The 27,104-nt window shown below is 39.7% G+C and overlaps 1 protein-coding gene across 2 annotated transcripts in view; it reads left to right on the top strand.

Moving 5' to 3' along the window:
• Positions 1 to 8,661, top strand: part of caskin1 (CASK interacting protein 1) — a 252,122-nt gene extending 243,461 nt beyond the window's left edge. Inside the window, exons 22-24 of one of the 2 annotated variants that reach the window (XM_030141014.1) lie at positions 117 to 687; positions 1,825 to 2,356; positions 7,511 to 8,661. In XM_030141014.1, coding sequence (XP_029996874.1) covers positions 117 to 687; positions 1,825 to 2,356; positions 7,511 to 7,607 — 1,200 coding nt within the window. In that variant the 3' untranslated portion in view covers positions 7,608 to 8,661. The remainder of the gene's footprint in view (positions 1 to 116; positions 688 to 1,824; positions 2,357 to 7,510) is intronic. The other variant, XM_030141016.1, reaches the window with a different exon arrangement.
• Positions 8,662 to 27,104: the final 18,443 nt, after the last annotated feature.

Genomic DNA, 27,104 nt, shown 5'->3' with positions numbered 1-27,104 from the left:
TAGTCCAGCTTCTGTCTTCTGTATGCTTATATCTGTGGAGCCTTAGCTCGTATCAGTGTTTTTGACTGTTTGTGCAACAATCACCACTTGTCATGAATGTATGAATTTTCCGTTAGTGTGTATTTTGTGTTTGCCTGCAGGGCGACGGGGAGGCCCCCCAGGGAGAGGCGGTGTACACCCAGGAGGACGTGACCAGGGGAGAGGGCAGCGCCACCTTAAAGCGACGGCCCCGCGGCTCCAAGCCCCAACCCAACGGCTCCGACTTCACCCTCCAGGAGTCGTCCACGGTCAAACGGCGCCCCAAGAGCCGCGACAAGGAGCCCGAGGGCTACACGGACCTGGTAGCCGCCAACGGAGAACCGGTGGTCACCGCGCCGGCAAACACCACGCAGCCGGTACCGTACCAGAACGGCACGGCCACCGTCAAACGCCGCCCGCTCTCTGACGCCGGAATAACGGAGCAGCCGCAGCATCAGACCCAGGTGACGGCGGCCCCTCGCAGGGACAGCGTGGACCAGGGGGTCCCGGTGGGCCCTGAGGGGGCTCCAGTGAGGAAACCAAAACCTCCAGTGTCTCCCAAACCTGTGGTGGCTCAGATAAAGAGACAAGGAGGTCCGCAGACCCCCCCACAACCGGTGTCCAACAAGAGAGTCCCCTTACCAGGCCCCGGGACGCCTGGGAGCCCAGGTATGGACAAAGGACAGACAGGTGCATTTATGATGTCACTGATAAACACAATGTCCAATAGGACAGACAGGTGCATTTATGATGTCACTGATAAACACAATGTCCAATAGGACAGACAGGTGCATTTATGATGTCACTGATAAACACAATGTCCAATAGGACAGACAGGTGCATTTATGATGTCACTGATAAACACAATGTCCAATAGGACAGACAGGTGCATTTATGATGTCACTGATAAACACAATGTCCAATAAGACAGACAGGTGCATTTATGATGTCACTGATAAACACAATGTCCAATAGGACAGACAGGTGCATTTATGATGTCACTGATAAACACAATGTCCAATAGGACAGACAGGTGCATTTATGATTTCACTGATAAACACAATGTCCAATAGGACAGACAGGTGCATTTATGATGTCACTGATAAACACAATGTCCAATAAGGTCAAAAATGACCAAGTCCATTCAGTAAAGCGTTAATGAAGCCAACATTCCATTCTAATTATACAATAACAATTAAGGATTTATTCACTTTCATTACGGACAGTTCCTGCTTTACTATTAGTGCGGTACATAGTTAATAATTAATAACTACATTATAATGGTTTATTAACCAGAAGGAGCAAAAAGCACAATTAACTGTTAATAAAAGTATAATTATCTGTTAATAAGTAATATTTACTATTAATAAAAGGATAATTGTCTGTTAATAAAATAATATTTACTGTTAATAAAAGTATAATTAACTGTTAATAAGTAATATTTCCTGTTAATAAAAGTATAATTAACTGTTTATAAGTAATATTTCCTGTTAATAAAAGTATAATTACCTGTTAATAAGTAATCTTTCCTGTTAATAAAAGTATAATTACCTGTTAATAAGTAATATTTACTGTTAATAAAAGTATAATTACCTGTTAATACGTGAATATTTACTGTTAATATAATTATAATTACCTGTTAATAAATGAATATTTGCTGTTAATTAAACTTAAAGTACCACTGAATTGAAAATATTCAAATATAAATCACACACTAAATCCTTTTATTCAGGTCTTAATACTTATTACGTTTCTCTTATTACACATATTATAACACCTGTTGTCTTTGTCTTTTTCTTTTTCTAGTGGAAGGAAAGAAAATCCCTCCCCCTGTCTCACCCAAACCAGTGCCCCCTCCCACGGCGCCCAAACCATCCAAGCTCATCCACTCCATGACCAGCCCCCCGTCCCCGACCCCCGGTCCCGGTCCAGTCAAGCAGCACTCTGCGGTGACCCGGCAGACCAGCTCGCCGCCGTCCCTCCCGCCCTCCAACACCCCGAGCCCGCCGAACGCCAAGTCGACCAGCCCGACGTCCCAGAGCCCCCACACCCCGCAGACCCCCACCACGCCGCTGACACCCCAGACCCCCCAGACCCCCCAGACCCCCCAGACCCCCGCCACCCCCAGCCCCACCCCGCCGCCCGTCAAGCCCCCTCGCTCTTCTATCGGGGGCGTGTCGGTGGACAGCGGGATGACAGGGGGCGGGGTCCCAGCGCCGGCCCCTCCCACCACAGACTTTGGCGTGGACGCTCTGGTGCATCAGAAGCTGGAGGAGACCAGCGCATCCCTGGCCGCAGCGCTGCAGGCGGTGGAGGATAAGATACTGCGGCAGGAAGAGTAAGAAACACACACTGACACACACACTGACACACTAACACACACATACACATACACACACACACACATACTAACACACACATACACACACTAACACACACATACACACACTAACACACACACTAACACTAACACACCCACTAACATTAACACACTAACACACACACTAACACACCAACACACACGCAAACACTCATACACAAACACACACACACACACACAAACAAACACACACTAACACTAACACACACTAAACACAGAAACACACACACACACTAACACAGAAACACACACTAATACACACACACACGAACACACTAATACACACACACTAACACACAAACACATGCTAACACACAAACACACGCTAATACACACACACTAACACACAAACACATGCCAACACACAAACACAAGTTAATACACACACACTAACACACACTAACACACAAACACACGCTAACACACACACGCAAACATATGCTAACACACAAACACACGCAAATACACACACAAACACACAAACACACAAACACACAAACACACGCAAATACACACACAAACACACAAACACACGCTAACACACACACACGCAAACACATGCTAACACACAAACACACGCTAACACACAAACACATGCTAACACACAAACACATGCTAACACACAAACACACGCTAACACACAAACACACACAAACACACGCTAACACACAAACACACGCTAACACACAAACACACGCTAACACACAAACATACATAAACACACACACACAGAAGGCAGTGGTTGAATACGACTAATGGAAGCTTCTCGAAGTTTCAGGTTTATGTTTCTGTTTATTCTTCATCCATCACAGAAAATACAAACCCTGAGGCTCATTTGAACCCATAAAGACCCAGAACTGCTTTTGTGACAGTTCCAACTTGTATTTTTCTATAGATTTAACTTTTCTGAAGTGATTTATCTCCATTTCTCATTATATTATCCTCTTCATTTTGCATTTTTTCAGTGAAAATCTGGTATTTTCCAATATTTAATTTCCTGATCATGTACTTTAATCATTGCGCTCAGATTATGTTTGAGTGTTATTGTACCATTATACCATACCAGTTTAAGAAAAAGTGTCTTTTTCAGTCTAATCTGTCATTAACTGAACATAAACCCAGTGTGTCCATCCACTGGCATTGATCCAACTGCATGGGTTTTACTGGGGAATCAATGTTGTAGAAGATGACAGTGTTTCCATGGTAACTATGGAGCGTCCGAATGGGTCATATCTGATGACCATGAAAAGATGAAGAACTGTATTTTACACCAATTATTGACATGTATTGATAGGATTAGTGGATCAGCAGGTATTAAACAGTTTAGATCAGTAGATGGTTCAGGTTTTTAAGGGTTAACAGAATAAATACAGGGTTCTGGATGTTCTAAAACTATAAACTGTAGATGATCAGTAGATGGTTTTGGTCACTGGTGGATGTTTGGGTCTTTATGGGTTAAATGAACAGACTGAATTGTGTTTAGACTGAACAGGTTCAGACAGAAGGTAAATGCTTAGATACACTTCACCTACATTCAAATCTGAATTAGTTTTAAGCACCGATTAAAGCAGCAGAAATCAGTCCTGCTGGTATTCCTCTAAAATATTTTTATAAACCAATGTTTAATGAATTGCACATCTTTAAATTTATATTTATGTCATTCTTTAACTTAACCCCACACTGCAAAAAATGAAAATCTGACTTAGATAAACTGACTTGAATTTGGAATATTTATCTGAAAAATAGTTTTTTAGATTTATTTAATTATTGAGACTGAATCTTGTTCAGATTATGTGACTTTTGTGACTTGTTCCAAGAATGTTCATCTGGAGCTACTGAGATATTACAACTAATTTTAAACAATATTTACAATAAAAGCAGCTCCACTGTTGGAGGATGAGTCATTACAGCTTCATAAGACCATATGAAAAATCTTACTATGAAGATTTGAAACAAGTATATTCTTCTTAAAATACTAATTGTATCATTCTGTAATCCTTAGATAATATTTTGTAATTTTCTTCCTGCACTGGCAGAATATTTGACTTGAAATAAGATATTTTAACCCAGTAATGAGTTGAATGTTCTTATTTTTGTACAGGTCTTTTTTGCAGTGCAGTAACAGAAATGCATCTTTTTTTATATATATATTTAACATTTTTTTGTACTGTAAATGTACAAACACCTCTGAAATCACACCTACTTTCATGTATCGAAAAGAACTTTTTCCTTTGAACAAGTCATTGAATTCATAACATGAGAACTGAGACACAGCGGAGTGTGTGTGCATGTGTGTGTGTGTGTGCGTGAGTGTGTCTGAAGCTCCACAGCAGTGTTGTGCAAGTTCCTTCCAAAGTGTAATCCATTACAGGTTACTTGTTACTGTTATTTCAAAGCAGGCAAGAAAAGGCAAGGCAGATTTATTTGTATAGCACAATTCATACACAGGGCAGTTCACAGTGCTTTACATAAAATGGAAAAGAGACAAGTTAAAAACACACGATTACAATTCAAACATAATCAATAAAACATAAATAACACTGGTCAACAACAAATGTATTGTTTAAGTTTTTTGAGCTGATTTAGGATCATTTTGGTGCTGAATCCAAAAATCACATTCATTTTGCTCAATCAGGTCAACTTTCTGAACTATGCTACATATTGGCTTTTTAACATTTTTGCTTACATTTATGAGCATTTTCACATCATATGATACAAAATTCTTTCATATTTCTTGCAATAAATGAGTTCTGAAGATTTTACTTTTGCCAATTTATGATTAATGTTTTTGTTAATATTACAGGTGAATGAAATGGCTTCAACTAGAAGATCTTGCAAAAATAAGCCTGACGTATTCTGCTACAGTTTGTAACACTTAATAAATACATCCTGTTAGAAAATGATGTTTTTTTTTCACTTAAAACCTATTTTGGGTGAGAACTATCTAAAAAAATTAACTGATAAAGTCACAAAAATGTCATCAATTTTGTGAGAAGATCAAATTTTTCAAAATCAAATTAGCAAAAAAACCTGACCTGATTGAGAAAAACAGATGTCATTTTTGGATTTAGCGGTGCAAAATGGTCCGAATTCAGTTGAAAAAACCTAGACAACTTGCAAAAAACATTTTTTTCTAACCCAGTGTAATAATCAAAGTAATCCCTTACCTTACAATATTACTGTCTCAGAATTGTAATGCGTTATATGACTCCTGTATTACTATTGAGTTACATCCAGACTCTCACCATAAATGTGCTGCAGAATCCAACCCCCCCAAAGTCAGATAACCCCCCCCCCCCCCCCCCCCCCACATACAACAGATAGTGGAGCCTTAACGCATACATTTGCGTCCTGAAGTCCATGTGGAAGGATAGTTCAGGAAGTAACACTACAGTCTACGATGTTCGAATCCCAGCAGGAACGCTTACATATTTTTTTTTACATTTTACTCATTCAAACAGGGGGCGTGGCCAAGGATACCAGTAGATAAACATGCAGTTGATGCAGAATTCTAACTAGTCGTTCAAACGTTAGTGTACCTTGTCATTGCTGATCACAGGGGTCATGCTAATGCTAACTAGCTTCTGTACAGCAGGGTTAGGGTTAGTGATGAACAGTAGACTGTCTTCTGCCGTCTTCACCCATTGGCTGAACACCAACAGGAAATAGAACTGTACTGATGCATTTTTGATTTTTTAAGGTCTTTAAGGTTTTACTGTTTTGTTTTGTTTTGTTTCATTTGAGCGATTAAATTATGGATGAAAAGTATGTTGTAACACAAGCACTATTACATGTACTGAGTAAAATATTACTGATAATTGATTAGTAATGCCTTACACTAGTGTGTTACAGCAAAAAGTAATCTGTTACTTTAATGCATTGCTTTTGTAACTTGTTACTCCCAACACTGCTCCACAGACAGGTGGGGTTGAATAAATGGTCCGGAGGGCTTTAGAACTGAAAACTTCCCCAGTTTTATAAAGGATTCCTATTGGTTCAGAAAGTTTAGCTTTGATGTAATCAGTATGTTTATGGTCGATTACAACCGCAGGAATTTGGTCTTAAATACTCTTTCGATCTCACTGTTACAGATTTTTAGTTTAACATCATCAGTGATTTCTTGACGACTTCCAAAAACCACACGTTTCATTTTCTTGACATTTGGAAACAATTTATTAACATCAAAACCAATGTTTGATCATATATTTTTACTGAAGTTTGTGTCATCTGCAAAAACCACAAACCTAAAGACAGGAAGTCAATCAATCAATCACATTTTATTGATATGGCGCCTAGGGATGTAACGATTACTGGTACACCGATAAAGTGCGGTAAAATTGCCAACGGTTAGTATTACCGTTTAAATTCTAATTATCATGATAACCGTGTTTGATTACTGCACTTTTAGGGGCAAAAACGCCTATGTAAAGATCTGCTTTTAGGTCAAATATTTGAGTTTAGTTTTAATTTATTACAATTTTGATTTTCTATACCTAATATTTGGAACCAATATTCACTTCTAAAGTCTTTGAAAAGGTTCGTTAAGCATCTTTGTGTTATTTATGTAGTGAAGTATATACATTTTTCAAATCAGATTTTATATTTTTTTGTGTTTTTTGTCCTTTTGTGTTTTTATAGTAGGTTAAAGTGAAAAAATAACAGACAGATGATATAAATGAAGTTGTGCTGAAAAAAAAGATCCCAAACATGGGTATAGTAAACATTTGTTTATATAGTATATAAAGGCAAAATCAAAAGGACTGAAAAACAGACAAAATAGACTCAGACCACTAAGGGTTAATATTTGAATGTTTCTGCCACAGAAGGGACATTGTGCCGATTATTTTATTTATTTATTTATTTATTTTTTAAACACAACTTGGTTAAATTCTTTCAGTGTGTGTATTAGTACTTTTTGAACATTTTTAGCACAATTTCAGTAATACTGCGATAATAATGATAACTGTGATAATTTTGGTCACAATAATCGTGACATGAAACGTTCATATGGTTACATCCCTAATGGCGCCAAACCCAAGCAGACGTTCTGTCATCACCCACGGGTGCAGACGTCCCTCTGTCCTCCGTCTAACTCTGTCCTCTGTCCATCAGCTCTGTGTCCGAGCAGAAGACCACGGTCAGCATCCTGGACGACATCGGCAGCATGTTCGACGACCTGGCCGACCAGCTGGACGCCATGTTGGAGTAACCGTAGAAGACCGGCGCTCAGCGGGTCTCCATGGCAACGCTGCATCGAGGAGTGGCTCAGATGGCACAATGGGCAACACACCGGGTCTCTCTCTCTCTCTTCTTCTTCTTCTCTTCGTCTTCATCCTGCTCTCTTCTCCTTTCACTTCACTCTCTGCGTTTGTCCGCTCTTCCTCCTCCTCCATTTCTTCCTCCTCTTCTTCCTCCTCCTCCTCCTCCTCCTCCTCTTCCTCTTACCTCCTGACACCGAAGAATAACGATGAAGTGCCACAGGCCTGGACAGACGCTTGGCAGAGAGAAAGAAAAGTGGATGAAGAGAAAGAGAGATGTTAAAAGAGAGAGAGAAAAGAAAAGGACCAAAACAGGAAGGAGGAATGAAAAAAAAGCACGCTGAAGGATGAAGGAATGCAAAACTACAGAAGACTGCAACGGAAACGTGGCTCTTTGAAGAACTCCACGGTGAACAAATAAACAAAACTAATACTGATTGAAAAACCAACTGTGTAATGAATCATAGTATGGTATGTGTACATTCTAAGCATGGAGAGTTTATATCTACTGAAAAAGTCCTGCATTAGCACAGTAATATATATATATATATATAAATATATATATATAATATACCGATAAATATACAAATCTCTAGCTCTTTGGTTCGATGTCTTGGTTCTGTGTGGAATGGTGACCTCTGGTGTTGTGACGATGTAAATGACTTGGTGGAAATTTTTTTTATTTGTGACCAAAACGAGACTATTCAGCTCCTGAGGTGTGTGTGTTTGAGTGTGTGTGTGTGTGTGTGTGTGTGTGTGAGACAGAAAGAGAGAGAGAGACAATGTGACAGATGTGTGTATGTGGACTGTCGACTTTTCAGGAATTTGTCATGTTACTTTCCTGGCTGCATCTGCTACATCCTCATCAACACACACACACACACACACACACAGGAGAAGCACAATGACTCATGCAGCCAGCTTACACACACACACACACACACACTTACACACACACAAACACACACACAAACACACACACAGGAGTCTGCACAATATGAACAGAAATCAGAGTCCGGGGGGGCGGGGTTTAGTCGGTCCTGTCAGAACAGTAGCAGGTTGAATTAGACGCAGATGTTTAGGAAGTGGGTTTTCTTCTTGGACTGAAGGATGCAGAGTGTGTGACGTGTGAAGGCAGAGGAGGTTAAGAGAGTGAGTTCGCACAAGCATCAGAGCTGAAGACGTTTCCTGGTGAACGTCATTCATTTGACAAAACGACTGACCAGTTCAAACGAACTTCAGGGACTGTTTTACAAAGAATCAAGTCCAAATATTCAGGCTCAGACTGTGGGAGGGAGGGGCGCACTGACCACGAGGAGGGTTGAGTTTGTAATAGTCAATGCTGAGATATTTCTCGGTGGATGAAACCGTATTCAGACCCTGAACGCCCACATATTCCTCTTCCTCTCTTCAGGATAGACCAGGATCATTTATTCTAATTAGGGGTTGACCGATTATCAACCTGTGGCCCATGTGACCAACAGACCTGGACAATGTGGACACAACAATTATTACTGATGTTTTTTTTTGTAATGTTAACCCTTTCATTCAGGAATTATGAAAAAAAGTTTCTAGATTTTTCTTTTTTTTTAGATTGACTTTATTGCTCAAAATTAGGCTAAAGTTGAGATGCATTTTGATTTTTTTTGATTTTTTTTTTTTTATTAAAAAGATATGTAACTTTCTGAGATCACAGATCAGCCCACACTCTAAAACTAAGACGATCCTTTTTTTCATTGTGTTGCTTTGGGTTTATAAACACTGCCCCCATGTGGTTTGGAGAATATCGCCTTTAGAACCTTTTGGAAAATGACTTAAATTTTATGGACGTCATGTATGAACGGGTTAATGATGATTATTTTATGATTCTAATCCACTTTTCTTACAATATGAACTGTAGACAAAACCTGATTAAAAATACTCTTCCTTTACTGACATTAAATACCATACGTGACAGGTGGAAACGTTCATATGTAATATATTACAAAAGGCAAACAGGTTGGATTTAGAAAACTCCAATTTAGTGATTTAGGGATTTTCTTTGATTCACAAGAAGCGAAACCTTGATTAAGTAAATGATCTTTCTTCATTTAAAACTACACTCTCCCTGTTTTCCAGTGTTCATAGTATAACTATCAACCAATCAAATTTTACTTATATGGCACCAAATAATAACAGAAGTTACCTCATGACACTTTACTCTGAATAAACCCGTTCACAGACACCAACAGAAGCACTGGAGTCATAACGTCAACAGAATGCCAGGAAATAAAGTGTAACGTCCCAGTTTGTAGTGAATCAAATACTACAGAATATACCACATCTGGTCGCATTTTTAATTGTGCAAGAGAGCAGGCTTTTTTTAAAATTTTAAGTCAGTAAATTTTATTTATAGAGCACTTTTCAGACAGAGTCACACAGTGCTTTACAGTGTAAGGTACAAATAAACAGTACAAATAAAATACAATTAAAAGACCATTTAAACACAATAAAATACAACTAAAATATGATAAATACATAAAGTGCAGTCAGTTTGTAGCGATCCTGAGTCAGTTGGGAAATTCGAAAGCCTGCTTGAACAGGAGTGTTTGGAGGTGTTTCTTAAAACTCTCTACAGAGTCCATGGACCGTAGGTGAAGAGGCAGGTCATTCCAAAGACACAGTCCAGTAGAAAAGGGTCAAAGGTCACGCCACAATGTCAGGTTGAAGTCCTGCTTGTACACGTGTGCACAGCTGCAGGATGGACCGAAAGGAAAAAGAAAACTAGGGACGTACGATCATTGTTTTTTACAACTGATACCGATAACTTCCTGCTTCTCGTAACCGACACCGATACCAAACAACAATAGTTCTCATTCTTCAGATTCTTTTATTAGTATTTCATGTCAGTGGTAAAACTCAGTTAATACTAAAACAAGTGGGTCCAAGCACAACAAGCCCCGCCCCCACATGTACTGTAGCTTATTTTGTCATCGATCCAGCTGATGTCATCATGTCTATGCATGTGCTGATGTCATATCAGTTGCCTCTGTATATGTGTCAACTAAATTGAAACAAAACTGATGTTTTCATAGACATTTGAAATTTCACCCATTATAAGTAAATGGGAAAAAATAATAATATTAATAATAATTCATAAAAAATTTGAACTTTGACCTACTTTTCCCAAAATGTAACCACATGTATTCTGGGTCACTGGCAGTCTATAAACCCAGTTTGGTATGAATTCAACCAATAGTTTTGCTGCTACAGACGTGTGAAATTTCACCCGTTAGAAGTAAATGGGAAGGAAAAATAAGATTTTAACCCTTTCATGCACAGAGGTCACTCCAGTGGACAGTCGTTCTCCAGCTGTTCTCTTGTATATTCATGGGTTTTATTGTTTTAGTTCCATATCAGCCAACACAGTGGACACTTATGCATCATCCCCTACAGTGCATTTCAGACCGTTACTGTAACTATGCTGTTCTTGATAAACCTGATCTACACTAACATGTTTTAGTGTAAATCAACAAACAAAACAGTTTTGTTTTTTTTTTGCATATTATCTCCATGAAATGAATAATAACTAGTATTAGAGTATGTTAAAATGTGGGAAAACATCTGATTAGCAGCATTAAAAATGTTTTTATTGCATACTTTTCCATATCACTTTCTGATATTAGGTTTTAAATACATGTTTCTTTGCTTGAAAACTTAAATGCATGGGGTCCGGCTGAGTGGACAGTTTTGTAACTCCTTAAAAAAAAAAAAATCTAAACTAAATCACATGTTTTTTCCATGCCTAAAGAGCAATAAAAACACACAAATATTGTGACCAAGGTTCTCATAATTACATGAAAGGGTTAAAAATTCATAAAAAATGTGAACTTTGACCTATTTTTCCCAAAATGTAATGACATGTATTCTGGGTCACTGGCAGTGTACAAACCCAATCTGGTATGAATTCAACCAATAGTTTTGCTGCTATCAGTTCCAGGTGTTGGTTACTAGTCAGCCCTCACTAACACGTTGGTCAACCCCTGATGAAAACGAACAGCACCAGTTTTACCGTTTAGATCAATGTACCGGGTAATTCTGGACTGAATTATCACATAAATACTGACATTTAGAGTGCGTATTTGCAGAAAATGGTCAGAAATAACCAAATATAATACAAAAATAATAATAAATTCATTCTTCAAACAACACACCGCCGTTTGGATTTGATGTCGCTGTTGTAAAAATGCAAAAGCCAAACTCTTGCTCCCAGTAGCACATACGCAGAGGCCAGTTCTGACCCTAAAACTGGGTTATTTCTCTGTCAAAGAATGAAAGAAGTGTTTACAGCGGCTCAGTGCGCCCCTCCCTCTAACAGCCCGCTCCACTCACTTCCTGACTCCTCACTCTCTCCACCCCTTCTTTTTTTCTCGCCCCTCACTCTCCACCCCGCGTTGCCATGACAATCTACATCTTCATCCCCACCACCTTCATTGGCATCGCCATGGTTACTATATAGTGTGTTGCCATGACAGCATGTTGGATTTAAAAAAGAAAAAAACAACAAAAAAGAAAGAAAGAAAAACGTGTGAAGACAAAGCGTGAGGCGGCAGAGATGTGAGCTCTGCACGTCCGTCCATTCAAAACCAATCACACCCTCCTTCTATAAATAAGAATTCAGAGAATAGTTGTGGTATTTAAATTATGATCACATAGAGATTATATATATGGATATTTGCAACAAAAAAGAAGTGTATTTATGATGTGTATGTCAGCCTGAAGACTATTTTTAAAGATTTAAGCTGAGTGTTGAACCAGTTTGCTTCTCCATGCTTCAGTGGTCTGAGCTGATGAATCATTGTAGGATACCATGTAGGAATATTTCCAGGAAGATTTCTTTTTTTTTTTTTTTCATTTTGTTCTTTTCTCTGCCTACATGTGTACATGTGTCCAGGTGTGGCAATGTGTATAATAATATAAGTCAGTTTGATTACTTTTGTATAATTTGAGATGCAATGTTCAGTCTTTTTCTTTTTCTTTTCAAACATGTGCCTTGCTTTGTGATTTTGGTCTGACTACAATACAATAGATGGGTATGTACAGTCAACACGGGGAGCTCTCTTTTTTTCAGTTTTGCTATGTCATCGTGTGGATTAGGCCGCCCCGCCACACACCGATACCATACCTGACACAGACGATCAGACTAAAAGAACAAAAGCATGTTTTTATCCCACTCACTCACACTCACTTCAACACAGGCCAAAAAATGTGAAGACATACAAAGGAAATCTGCCCCTGAAAAGCTGCACAGAGGTGTGTTTTTGGCACAGCTGACTCAAAATTAAAATGGAACTAAATTAAATGACATTAAATTAACATTTGTTTGTCACACTGAGGAACAGAAAAAGGCTGTGCATTTCTGCCGAGCTACTAAAAGAAAAACACAGCAGTACGTGGAAAGTTTACTGTAATAACGCGGTGTTTCCAGCTGTTAGAACCGACGTAAAACCTGTTGATCGTCAACGTCTTAGTTTTGTGGAAACAGAACCGTCACAACCCGATCCAAACTGGAACCCGGTTTGTTCCACAAATGTGTGAGAAGACTACTTCCTGTCACTCACATTTCAAAATAAAACACGATTTACGTACTTTCATATTATTAAAGATCAAGTCAACAGTCATATGATTTAGTTTTAAACACATAGACTGCTGAAATCGAAGGCTACAGTTCAGCTTCATTGTATGAGTGTTATGTGGCTACTTGAACAAGACAGAAATAAGTGGAATATAATAATAATAATAATAATAATAATGATAAAAAGTGATGAACCGGTAACACATTTTCACCCATTGGTAAAACCCTTGATTAAGCATTTAAAAAAATAACACTGGGTTACAAAAAAATGTTGTTTGCAAGTTGTCTAGGTTTTTTCAACTGAATTAGGACCATTTAGCACCACTGAATCCAAAAATGACATCTGTTTTTCTCAATCAGGTCAGGTTTTTTGGAAAAATTTGATCTTCTCACAAAATTGATTACATTTTTGTGACTTTATCAGTTGATTTTTTCTATAGCTCTCACCCAAAATAGGTTTTAAGAGAAAAAAAAATCATTTTCTAACAGGATTCCTGTTAGATACAATAGTGTATTCAGCGCAGATGTAGCAGAATACGTCAGGCTTATTTTTGCAAGATCTTCTGGTCGAAGCCATTTCATTCACCTGTAATATTAAAAAAAACATTAATCATAAATTGGCAAAAGTAAAATCTTCAGAACTCGTTTATTGCAAAAAATATGAAAGAATTTTGTATCATATGGTGTGAAAATGCCCATAAATGTAAGCAAAAATGTTCAAAAGCCAATATGTAGCATAGTTCAGAAAGTTGACCTGATTGAGCAAAATTCATGTGATTTTTGGATTCAGCACCAAAATGATCCTAAATCAGCTCAAAAAACTTCAACAATAAATTTGTTGTTGACCAGTGTAATGAATGAAAATTAAACACGGAAATGGAAACAATATAAAATAACCAAAAATAACTCACATTTATTTTGTTACAGTTCCTCAAGCTGCTGTTAGCTTACTAGCTCCCATTAGCAACTAATAACAGCTGATGTACTGTGTGGGAAAAAAATTAAAGTCTTAATTTCAAAAAAAGGTGATATTCACAGTCTTTAAATTCCAGTAGATTATTAATCATTCATATTAATTTGAATATGAGTGACAGGAAGCAACATTAATGATGCTTAAAAAAGATGATCTGGAGGAGTAGAGGAGCTAATGCTACCGCTAACTTCCTGAAAACACTGACTACATATTGACTAATTATGTTAAATGCTGTCATGTATTTAAGGTACATTATATATGTTGATAAATGCAGTAATGTTAACCTTGCATTATGTATAAACACAGTAATTAGCATTGGAAAGCTAATGAACAGGCTAGCCGACAGACACATAATCCAGCGCTGAACTACATTTACATCCACATTTAGCGACATTAGCTAATAATGTTGTTACATTATTAAGTTGCTAACAACCCATGTAAGTATTAACATACTGAAACAAACAAGTGCGACATCTGTCAAGAAAAAAACACAGTAAATAACAGAAGCTCAGAATGTGCAAGGTAGCGGCCAAGCTAGCTGTCAGTCAAAGTCCACACAGCAGATATGGACGCGGCTGCGTTCCATTAAACATAAATAAAACTTAAACAGGTCAGGTGGATAAAACTTTACTTCCTGTACAGTTTAAATGAACAGGGAAATTATTTTTAGAGACCAAACCCAGTTTCTGCTCCAGTGTGTAATCATGTTTATTGACGTTTTAACCTAAAATTCTCTGTTTATAATGATGGTTAAGTGGGCGTGTCCCAAGTGGCCTCAAATGATTTCACTTCCTGTCACCTAAGTGGGCGTGGCCAGAAGGGCTGAGAACAATATGTAGTTGAATAAAGTAGATTCATAAGGGTAATAAATACAGGTAACTAACATTATTTTATTTTCCTATAATTATTGCTGGTTTTCTTTTGTCCCTCCTACGTCCTCCTGGCGCAGACAGACGTCAGGTACAGAAGTCATTTTAATGTTAGAATATTCTGAACATTTGTGTTTTTACTTGGAGAAAAAAGAATCCATCCAAACCTGTGGACTACATTCACATCTACAATTACAAGGAAAGGAACCAAATCTGCAGCTAGTCTCTGAAAGGGGCGGGGCAGTTGACCGACCATGTGACAGGAAGTCCCTCTCCAGTGACCCATCTAGAGCAGGGGCGTCAAACTTATTATGGTTCAGGGGCCACATTCCCCCAATATAAACTGGTAAAATGATGACATAATAATATAAAAATAATGTCAACCCCAAACTTTTCTCTATGTTTTAGAGTAAAAAAAAAAAGAAGTAAAATGATCTAGGGTAATGACTTCCTTTAGGAGTCAGCCCCTAGTGGACATGTGAGGAAGTACAAGGGTTAGCATTCAACATTTTAGCTTTGTGTTTCGCCACTTTGCGTCAGGATAAATTCAACATATAACAACATATAAACACCTGTTATGGGAACTTTTATTATGATATGATCACTTTGAAAATATGCCTGCGGTCTCATAGTGTGAAAGTATCGTGTTGTAATAGTAAACTTTGCGTCGCTACATGATACTAATGTGTTTTTCTGACCTCGCAGCCGTAATTCATCATAAAACAGTTGGATCATCAGGGAAGAACTGAAAAATTCTGCAACCAAATGTTTCAGTTTAGTGAAATTCACAGGCTTTTTATGTTCTCAGTGTGACAGTACGACGGCGAAGTGGGGTCACATAAGAAAAATACAAACACTTGTCACTACGAGAATAAAGTCGTAAAAAAAAAGTCATAATTTACTGAAAATAATGTATTTTTATGAGATTAAAGTCATAATATTTTGAAAATAAATTCACAATAGTGCGATAAAAAGTCATAATTTACCACCGATAGCCTCACCACTTCCAGTCAGTTCCTCTTCCACAAAAGAGGCAATTTGCTCTGAATTTGTTTGGTCGAAGTTATTCTCATAATATTATGGCTTGTGATAACTTCATTCTCATAAAATTATGACTCTTTTTGTATTCGACGTTATTTTCATAAAATTACAGGTTTTATCTGGATTTTTCAAAGCGTGTCGTAACTCTCTTTATAGGGCTCTGGATCAGACGACTAATGCTCATGTGTTGGTGGTGGGCGGGGCTAATAGGCTCAGTATTTGGCCTTTGTGCGTAAACCCCAAATGAAAGTAGAACCTCACAAAATATTCCAAGTTCTCCATTATGTGACGAGTGGATACAACTTATTCTTGTAAATTATTATATTTTTCCCACCTGTTTTTAAATTACAAAGTTATTCTCGTAATATTATGGCTTTATTCCTGAAATATGCTAACTTTATTCTCACAAAATTATGACTCTTTGTATTTGACTTTATTCTCCTAAAATTATTGGTTTTATCTGGATATTTTACTTCGCAGTGACCAGTGTTTGTATTTTCTTCTGTGACCCTAATGTCTGTGGTGGTCTCCCCTGATCAGACTCAGAGGTCAAAGGTCAAAGGTCAGTGTTGGCCCCCTCCTCGCGGCTGCAGCTCCAGCTTCATGTCCTCACATTGGTCCCAGCTCTTTCTCATGTCGGTCTCCTCGCTCCTCCTCCAGGTTCTGTTCAGGTGTTGGGGTTGGGTTGGGTGGGTCTGGGGTCCGATGGTAAAAAAACAAACAAACAAAAAAAAAGACACAAACCCAGATGGTCAGATTTGTTGTGGAGCGAATGGTACAGTTCATTTTGTTTCATAAGAAAAGAACGACAAAGCCAAGCTGTTTTGATTTGATTTCCGATGCCTGTGCTTTTCCAAACGGACGCTGGCTGGGCGTCCGCTCTGCTCTGCAGCGACTGGATGTGTGTGTGTGTGTGTGCGTGTGAGTGTGTGAGTGTGTGTGTGTTACCGTGTTGCTCTGCTTTGGACTGTTGAACCGTGTGTGTGACTGTGTGTTGGTGGGAGTGTGTTGTCGTGGCTGACAGTGGTGTGCTCGCAGTGACTGCATCTTTCGGCCATCTGCTCTGAATAAATAAATGTTCTCTACAAAGTGCACTGGTGTTCTGGACTCTGCTTTGTGCTTCCCACGCCGTCCTGCAGGGGGCGACACCTGCCCGCTGTTCCTGCTCCAGCTGTTACCTCCCACTGCAGCTGAGGGGTACGAGAAGGTGGAGACAGTTTCCACGGCAACAGCTCTGTGACTTTAGCACCGGCTGTTACATGTAAACGTCACCGTCACCTTTTTTGTGTGAGCTGATTTTTGTACAAATACAGAAACGTGTCACTACTTCACTACGTCAGATGACCTATGACCCCTGTAAGATGACCCACGACCCCTGAAAGATGACCCACGACCCCTGAAAGATGATCTATGACCCCTGAAAGATGACCCATGACCCCTGAAAGATGATCTATGACCCCTGTAAGATGACCTATGACCCCTGTAAGATGACCTATGACCCCTGTAAGATGACCCACGACCCCTGAAAGATGACCCACGACCCCTGAAAGATGATCTATGACCCCTGAAAGATGACCCATGACCCCTGTAAGATGACCCACGACCCCTGAAAGATGATCTATGACCCCTGTAAGATGACCTATGACCCCTGTCAGATGACCTATGACCCCTGTCAGATGACCTATGACTCCTGTAAGATGACCTATGACCCCTGTAAGATGACCCACAACCCCTGTCAGATGACCTATGACCCATCAGATGACCCATGACCCCATCAGATGACCCACGACCCCTGTAAGATGACCTATGACCCCTGTAAGATGATCTATGACCCCTGAAAGATGATCTATGACCCCTGTCAGATGACCCACGACCTGTCAGATGACCCATGACCCCTGCAAGATGACCTATGACCCCTGTAAAATGACCCATGACCCCTGTAAGACGACCCATGACCCCATCAGATGACCCATGACCCCTGAAAGATGACCCATGACCCCATCAGATGACCCATGACCCCTGTAAGATGACCCACAACCCCTGTAAGATGACCTATGACCCCATCAGATGACCTATGACCCCTGTAAGATGACCCACAACCCCTGTAAGATGACCTATGACCCCATCAGATGACCTATGACCCCTGTAAGATGACCTATGACCCCTGTAAGATGACCCACAACCCCTGTAAGATGACCTATGACCCCATCATATGACCTATGACTCCTGTAAGATGACCTATGACCCCTGTAAGATGACCCACAACCCCTGTAAGATGACCTATGACCCCATCAGATGACCTATGACCCCTGAAAGATGACCCACGACCCCTGAAAGATGATCTATGACCCCTGTAAGATGATCCATGACCCCTGAAAGATGACCTATGACCCCTGAAAGATGATCTATGACCCCTGTAAGATGATCTATGACCCCTGAAAGATGACCCATGACCCCTGTAAGATGACCCACGACCCCTGAAAGATGATCTATGACCCCTGTAAGATGACCTATGACCCCTGTCAGATGACCTATGACCCCTGTAAGATGACCCACGACCCCTGAAAGATGATCTATGACCCCTGTAAGATGACCTATGACCCCTGTCAGATGACCCATGACCCCTGTAAGATGACCCACGACCCCTGAAAGATGATCTTTGACCCCTGTAAGATAACCTATGACCCCTGTCAGATGACCCATGACCCCTGAAAGATGATCTATGACCCCTGTAAGATGATCTATGACCCCTGAAAGATGACCTATGACCCCTGTCAGATGACCTATGACCCCTGTAAGATGATCCATGACCCCTGAAAGATGACCTATGACCCCTGTCAGATGACCCATCAGATGACCCATGATCCCATCAGATGACCCACGACCCCTGTAAGATGACCTATGACCCCTGTAAGATGATCTATGACCCCTGAAAGATGACCTATGACCCCTGTCAGATGACCCACGACCTGTCAGATGACCCATGACCCCTGCAAGATGACCTATGACCCCTGTAAAATGACCCATGACCCCTGTAAGACGACCCATGACCCCATCAGATGACCCATGACCCCTGAAAGATGACCCATGACCCCATCAGATGACCTATGACCCCTGTAAGATGACCCATGACCCCTGTAAGATGACCCACAACCCCTGTAAGATGACCTATGACCCCATCAGATGACCTATGACCCCTGTAAGATGACCTATGACCCCTGTAAGATGACCCACAACCCCTGTAAGATGACCTATGACCCCATCAGATGACCTATGACCCCTGAAAGATGACCCACGACCCCTGAAAGATGATCTATGACCCCTGTAAGATGACCTATGACCCCTGTCAGATGACCCACGACCTGTCAGATGACCCATGACCCCTGCAAGATGACCTATGACCCCTGTAAAATGACCCATGACCCCTGTAAGACGACCCATGACCCCATCAGATGACCCATGACCCCTGAAAGATGACCCATGACCCCATCAGATGACCTATGACCCCTGTAAGATGACCCACAACCCCTGTAAGATGACCTATGACCCCATCAGATGACCTATGACCCCTGAAAGATGATCCATGACCCCTGAAAGATGACCCATGACCCCTGTAAGATGACCTATGACCCCTGTAAGATGACCTATGACCCTGTAAGATGACCCATGACCCCTGTAAGATGACCTATGACCCTGTAAGATGACCCATGACCCCTGAAAGATGACCCATGATCCCTGAAAGATGACCTATGACCCATCAGATGACCCATGACCCCATCAGATGACCCACGACCCCTGTAAGATGACCTATGACCCCTGTAAGATGACCCATGACCCCTGTAAGATGACCCATGACCCCTGTAAGATGACCTATGACCCCTGTAAGATGACCTATGACCCTGTAAGATGACCCATGACCCCTGTAAGATGACCTATGACCCTGTAAGATGACCCATGACCCCTGAAAGATGACCCATGATCCCTGAAAGATGACCTATGACCCCTGTAAGATGACCTATGACCCCTGTAAGATGACCCATGACCCCTGTAAGATGACCTATGACCCATCAGATGACCCATGACCCCTGTAAGATGACCTATGACCCATCAGATGACCTATGACCCTGTAAGATGACCCATGACCCCTGTAAGATGACCTATGACCCCCGTAAGATGACCTATGACCCCTGTAAGATGACCCATGACCCCTGTAAGATGACCTATGACCCATCAGATGACCCATGACCCCTGTAAGATGACCTATGACCCCTGTAAGATGACCTATGACCCCTGTAAGATGACCTATGACCCCTGTAAGATGACCCATGACCCCTGTCAGATGACCCATGACCCCTGTCAGATGACACATGACCCCTGTAAGATGACCTATGACCCCTGTAAGATGACCCATGACCCCTGTCAGATGACCTATGACCCATCAGATGACCCATGACCCCTGTAAAATGACCTATGACCCCTGTCAGATGACCCATGACCCCTGTAAGGGCTCATTTATGCTTGAGACACTTGTTTTTCTGTTCACTTAATGATAGATTTGACAGAAAAAGTCACATTTTCTTTCGTCTTCTCTGTTTTTGAAAATAACTCTTAACTTTAATTTGAGCTTTTTCGAACTCCAACCATAATCAGTGAATTAAATATTATTTTCACATAAGAATGCAAAAATACTGAACCTAATATTAGAATAAATGGTGATAAATCACTTAAGTAAAAAAAAAAACAAAACAAACTAGAAGCAATCGGAGAGCACAGACCACCGCCAAGGCAGATCAGTGGGCCCCTGCACCCCCGATCACCACCAGAATTTAATCATTCGTTCCTTGTGTTAGTATCAACATTTCCTGAAATTTTCATCCAAATCCATCCATAACTTTTTGAGTTATCTTGCACACAGACAGACAGACAAACAGACAAACCAACACCAGCAGAAACATAACCTCCCTGGCAGAGGTAAAAAAAAAAAAAAAAAGAGAAAAAATTATTTCGGAACTTCCACAAAAGTAACACTGGGTTTTTATGGGTTAAAAAATAATCTACTTTTACTACTACTATTTTTTTTTTATATTAATTTGGAGTATAGTCTACTTTTTTACAACTGCATAAAGTCAGATTAACTTTATGGTTGTGACAATAATAGCAAAATGTGTAAAAAACTAAAAAAAACAAAAAAACAAGTGTCATTCATTTCCTTTTGTTTTGTCATATAACCACACTGAGCCGCTGGAAAAACCACATGTGGCCCCAGAGCCACAGGTTGAGCACCGCTGGACTAGTGGTTCAAAAGTCATTGAACGTTTGTCCAAATATAGACATTGAAGTCCTGATCAGTCATATGTTTAATGTCATTGACCTTTGACTGTTTCATGAATCAGCTGTTTTGCATAATCCTGCTGACACAAGAATGAGACTGAACACATTATCTGTTTGTTAAAATACCCACGCTGTTGTTTAATGCCAATGTGTGTGTGTGTGTGTGTGTGTGTGTGTGTGTGTGTGAAGGGGAATTCTGCGGTGGGTGAATCAGAAACCGTCACAGACATGCATGGACAGTCACCGGCTAACGGACACACTCCTCCTCTGAAAACTCAGAAATCGTTGGGGTTTTTGGATGACGTCATCATGAGAACCTTATGGTGACAGTTTTGTGTAAATATAAAATTATTAACCAAATACATGAAAAAAAAAAAAAAAAAAAACAGTGTCCTCATACGTCTGTTTGATGACCCTCATGTCTGGAGGACTCTACACCTGAATGATATTAAAAAATAAAAAAAAAACTAAAAAGAGAACTGACATTTATCAGAACTGGATAAAAATGAGGGTCAAATATGCAAATTTCACAGCAGGTCTGAAAGCTTCATTTTCAGTGTGAAAGGTAAAGACAGGCTCTTTTCTTCATGGATCAGTTGTAAAAACTAATAAACCCATCCTGTCAATCATTTTAACCCATTAAGACCCAGTTCTACTTTTGTGTCAGCTCCCAAAGGATTTTTCCTCTCTAATCTTTAAGTGATTTATCATCATTTATTAGAATATTATCCTCTGTGTTTTGTATTTTTCACTGTACATCATTTATTTTCCTATATTTAAACTCTGTGTAAATTTAAAGGTTATTACATCAAACAGAGAAAACTGAACTAACAGTGTCTTTTTCTGTCATGAACTGAACTTAAACCCAGTGTGTCCGTCCACTGGCACTGACCCAACACCATGGGTTTGACTGGGGAATCAATATTTACATTTTTTTTAAAGATTAATTTTGTTGATTTTATTTATTGTTTTTGTTCATTTTGTTACTTATTTTATTCATGCTATTTTTTTTTTCTTTTGTAAATGTTTTTATCCACTTTTGTTTATTTTCCTAATTTCAGTTAATTTTTTGGTAATTTTAAACAAAAAAAAAAGAAAATTCTTCAAATTACTTAATTTCGTCACTTATTTTGTTCACGTTACTTATTTTATTAATTATTTTTGTTAATTTTATTTATTATTTTGGCTGTTTTGCTCATTTTGTTGTTTATTTGATTTTTAAATTTTTTTGTAACTTATTTTAGTAATTTTTTCCACACTTACTATTTTGCTTTTTTTTTTTTTTTTAAATTTTTTTTTATTCATTTTACTTAATATATACAAAACTGCCTCCATCCAGTTATTTATCAAACTCCTTTGGTTTTACTGGTGAACCAATATTTCTTTTTTATTATTACTATTATTAATTTAATTTAGTTGATTACTTTATTTTTGTTCATTTTGTTGCTTATTTTCTTCGTTTTTTTTTTTTTGCAAATGTTTTTATCCACTTTTGTTTATTTTGTTGTTTTACTTGTTATTCATTTTTTAAAAATTCCTTCCAGTTACTTCTGTTTGTGGCTTATTTTGTTCACATTACTTATTTGTTGATTTATTAATCATTTTTGTTCATCTAATTCATTATTTTGGCTGTTAATACCCATTTTGTTGCTTATTTGATCTTGTATTTTTTACTTTAGCAAATTTTTTTGCTTAATTTTTTCCACATTATTTATATTTTGTACAGTTTTTATTCATTTTTGTTCATTTTTCTCATTAATATACACAAACCCAGGGTGTCCATCCACTGTCACTGATCCAACTCCATGGGTTTGACTGGTGAATCAATGCTGTAGAAGATGACGGTGTTTCCATGGTAACTACGGAGCCTCTGAACGTCCAAACGGCTCATATCTGATGACCATGAAAAGATGAAGAACTGTATTTTACACCAATTATTGACATGTATTAACAGAATTAGTGGATCGACAGGTATGAAACAGTTCAGATCAGCAGATGGTTTTAGTTTCCTGTGGATGTTTGGGACTTTCAGGGTTAAAGTTCAGAATAAATGTGGTACTTTCTTCCATATTTCCTAACATTAGCGCCTGAGCTGAAAGAGTTTTATCCATAAAACAAATATAATCAATGTAAAGGCTGAACCACTGTCAAAACAGTTTTATTGATCAATGATCAACTCAGGCTTACATGATTACAAGTATACAAGAAATCACTTAAAATGACCAGTGAAGACACGTCTCTTCTTCTGTGTCGACTTTACCAAGGCTAAAATGTGCAGTGAAATCAAAGCTAAAAAAATGGTTGAAATCTGGATGTACAAACAATCATCCCAAACCGCTTTAGTCAAATGTGGCCCAATGCAGACACTTTACAGGGACTGTTCAACCCAATATGGGTCCTCAGATATCATAGACGTTAGCTCAATGGCACTTCTCTTCGTTTGTCTGTGGGAGTGGGAGTGGGAGGGTTAACTTCACAGTCTGCCGGCGGCTGCAGACAGAACCCGACAATCAGTGTGAGTGTGTGCTTCCAGCGGTCAGACCAGACCAGACCAGACCAGACCAGACCAGGGGACCCCCGCACAGCCCAGTCTACACCCACACATATGGCACTCTGAAACAGGGACGTGAACGCAGACGCCCACGCTCCGCCGGAGGTCCCCTGGTGCTGGCCCTGTTATGGAGGCCAATGGGAGTCATGGTCACGGGTCCAGGTCCGGGTCCAGGTCCAGGTCCAGGTCCAAGCTCGGCACAGTCTCTTATTTTACACAAGTGTACAGTCGGAGCGGCGGCGCTCTAGGCTTCAGCTCTATTGTGGCACTAAGACATAAGTGGGTCTGCAGAGGAGTCTGTCAGAGCTGCAGAAAGGCTGGTTTCACCGACACACAAACACAAACACAAACAGGGACGGGTGTCTTTACAACCGGCCCATGAGGACGCTCAGGTTCATCAGTCTGGAACTGGAGCAGACGAAGCCCCTCCCTCCAGACGTCGTCGACTGTTGTGTTCTGTTTAATAGACTGTTGGATGTACAGGGGTTGGACAAAATAATGGAAACACCTTAAAAAATCAACAAAATATAATTTAATATGGTGTAGGTCCGCCTTTTGCAGCAATTACAGCCTCAATTCTCCGAGGTATTGATTCATACAACTTGTGAATTGTTTCCAAAGGAATTTGAAGCCATTCTTCAGTTAGAATACCCTCCAACTCTTTTAGAGACGATGGCGGTGGAAATCGACGTCTTACTTGAATCTCTAAAACTGACCATAAATGCTCAATAATGTTGAGGTCTGGGGACTGTGCCGGCCATACGAGATGCTCAACTTCATTAGAATGTTCCTCATGCCATTCTTTAACAGTTCTAGCCGTATGGATTGGGGCATTATCATCTTGAGGTGAAGGTGTTTCCATTATTTTGTCCAACCCCTGTAGGCTTCAGTTTGTCTACATTTGGACTCAGACATGATGCATTTCCATTTTTAAATCAGATGGCTGATTCTGTTTACATCAGGGGTGTCAAACATGCGGCTCAGGGGCCAAAACCGACCCGCCAAAGGGTCTGATCTGGCCCATGAGAAGAATTTGTCAAACACAAAATACTGCACTAAAGAAATTCAGAATAAAGGATCTTAAAATCATGTTAGTTCAGGTTCCACATTCAGACCAGTGGATCGGACGAGGAAAATAATAGCAAAATAACCTAGAAATAATGGCAATTCCACATTGTTCTTCTGGTTTTAGTGTGAAAAAAGTAAAATTACATGATGAAAATGTTGACAATTACAAACTATCTTTTCATAAAAATGTAGATAATCTTAACAACCATGAACAACCTAAAAATTAGTGGAATTTCAACAATATTCTGCCTGTTGTAAATGTGTGTTTGTAGATCCACTGTGATCTGTCAGCTGGAACATACATGTGGAAATGAAAAGCTGAGGCAGAATATTGGTAAAACTACACTTCTTGGCACTAAAATAAAGAGAAAAATGTGGAGTTTTTAATTTCTAGGTTCTTCTGCTGTTTTTTCACTGGTCCGGCCCATTTCTGATATGGATATTAAAAAGCATTCAGCTCAACAATTTCACCATTTCCTCTAAGTTTTCAGTTTTTCTGTTGAAATGCATCCCACTGGCTCGGGTTAGGGTTAGGGTTACTGGACTGAATGTCCCCTGAACTAAAATGAGTTGGACAGCCCTGGTCTACATCATTCAACCCCTCAAAGACTCAGACTAATGTCCCGTCAACACTAATGTGGATTTTCTCCTAAACAAATGTTCTCCCTGTTTTTGTTTTTGTTTTTTTAAATTCTGTTTTACTAAATATCTGTCCACACTAAAAAACTCCAAACTGGTCCACAGTACGAGACAAACCCTGGTTATTGTTGAACCTGTGGACACAGTGGAGGACACTGGACGAAGCAGACAGAGGCTTTCATCTGTTCAGTTGTTTGTTGTGGGTTCTTTACATGATGTGGATTTGTCCTTATCCCTGCTCTGGTTCATCTCCTAAACGTATCCGTACTGACCTTGACCTAATAACAGACACCAGTAAAATGAAGTGGGACACCATCATTTTCTACATTTACCCATATCAATACTGAAAGCGATTCTATAAATATGAACTTTTACAACTGAAAACACATGTAGACGAGGATCTCAGACGTAGAAGAAAAGACAGGACATAAGACTCTATCTGCCTGCAGGTTTGTTCCACAGAGACGGTCCAACATTTATTTAACTACATTATGAAGTAGCTGGACTCTGCTCTTGTATACGGTCACTAAATGACATCTCAAACCTGTTTCCAGTGGGTCTTTGGGCCTTCGTCTGGGGAAATAATAATGTTATTAAACCAAACCTGTTTCATTTTTGATGGAGCTGAGCCTCGTCCACTCACACTCCTCAACAGTAGGGGGCGGTAATGCGCTGTAATGATGATTAACACCAGACATTTCACAGCATTAAAAGAGGAACCAAAAGTTTATATTCATATCATGTTTAAACTCAGGTCTGCCAACGACTCCATCAGATCTGGTTTTACCTCCACTGGACAAAAACCTCAGTGGGTTTAATTCTTCAGTAAGTGACTGAATGAACTTTGAATTTTAACTGAGTTCATTTTATTTTGGTTCAAATGGATCTAATTTAGTGTTAAAGGGAGTATTTCCCTTTTTAGCGTCGCCACCTGCTGGTCAGTTTGGTTTATCTATCCTACTATATAATACACATTGTGTGCCGTTGATGTTGCAGCACAGGAGGGCGTTTGTCCAGGTTTTCCTCAGCCTTCACAGACCCGATCACTGCCAAACTCACCAAATGAATGCAAACATTACCTGACTATCTACTAGGCACAATTTTATGTCTGTATTCAAATGTTTGAGGTATGCTGGGAGATTTTAGCCTCTCTCTACTTTGAATTCTTCATCCCTGCCGCCATCCTCTATTTTCGGAAATGGTTGTGAAATTCCTACTGCTAGCAGACGATGCTACAATGTGAAGGCTGCAGTTCACTACCACTGGATGAATGGAATCATGCTGGACAGGACAAACAAATACATGCTCTTCCCTTCATGCTTCACATGTTGGCTCCAATTATTACCTGCACAATGCAGGATT

The sequence above is a fragment of the Sphaeramia orbicularis genome, chromosome 8 (genome assembly GCF_902148855.1).
Source record: "Sphaeramia orbicularis chromosome 8, fSphaOr1.1, whole genome shotgun sequence".
In the NCBI taxonomy this organism is placed as follows: domain Eukaryota; kingdom Metazoa; phylum Chordata; class Actinopteri; order Kurtiformes; family Apogonidae; genus Sphaeramia; species Sphaeramia orbicularis.
This window is presented reverse-complemented; position numbering and strand designations above follow the sequence as displayed.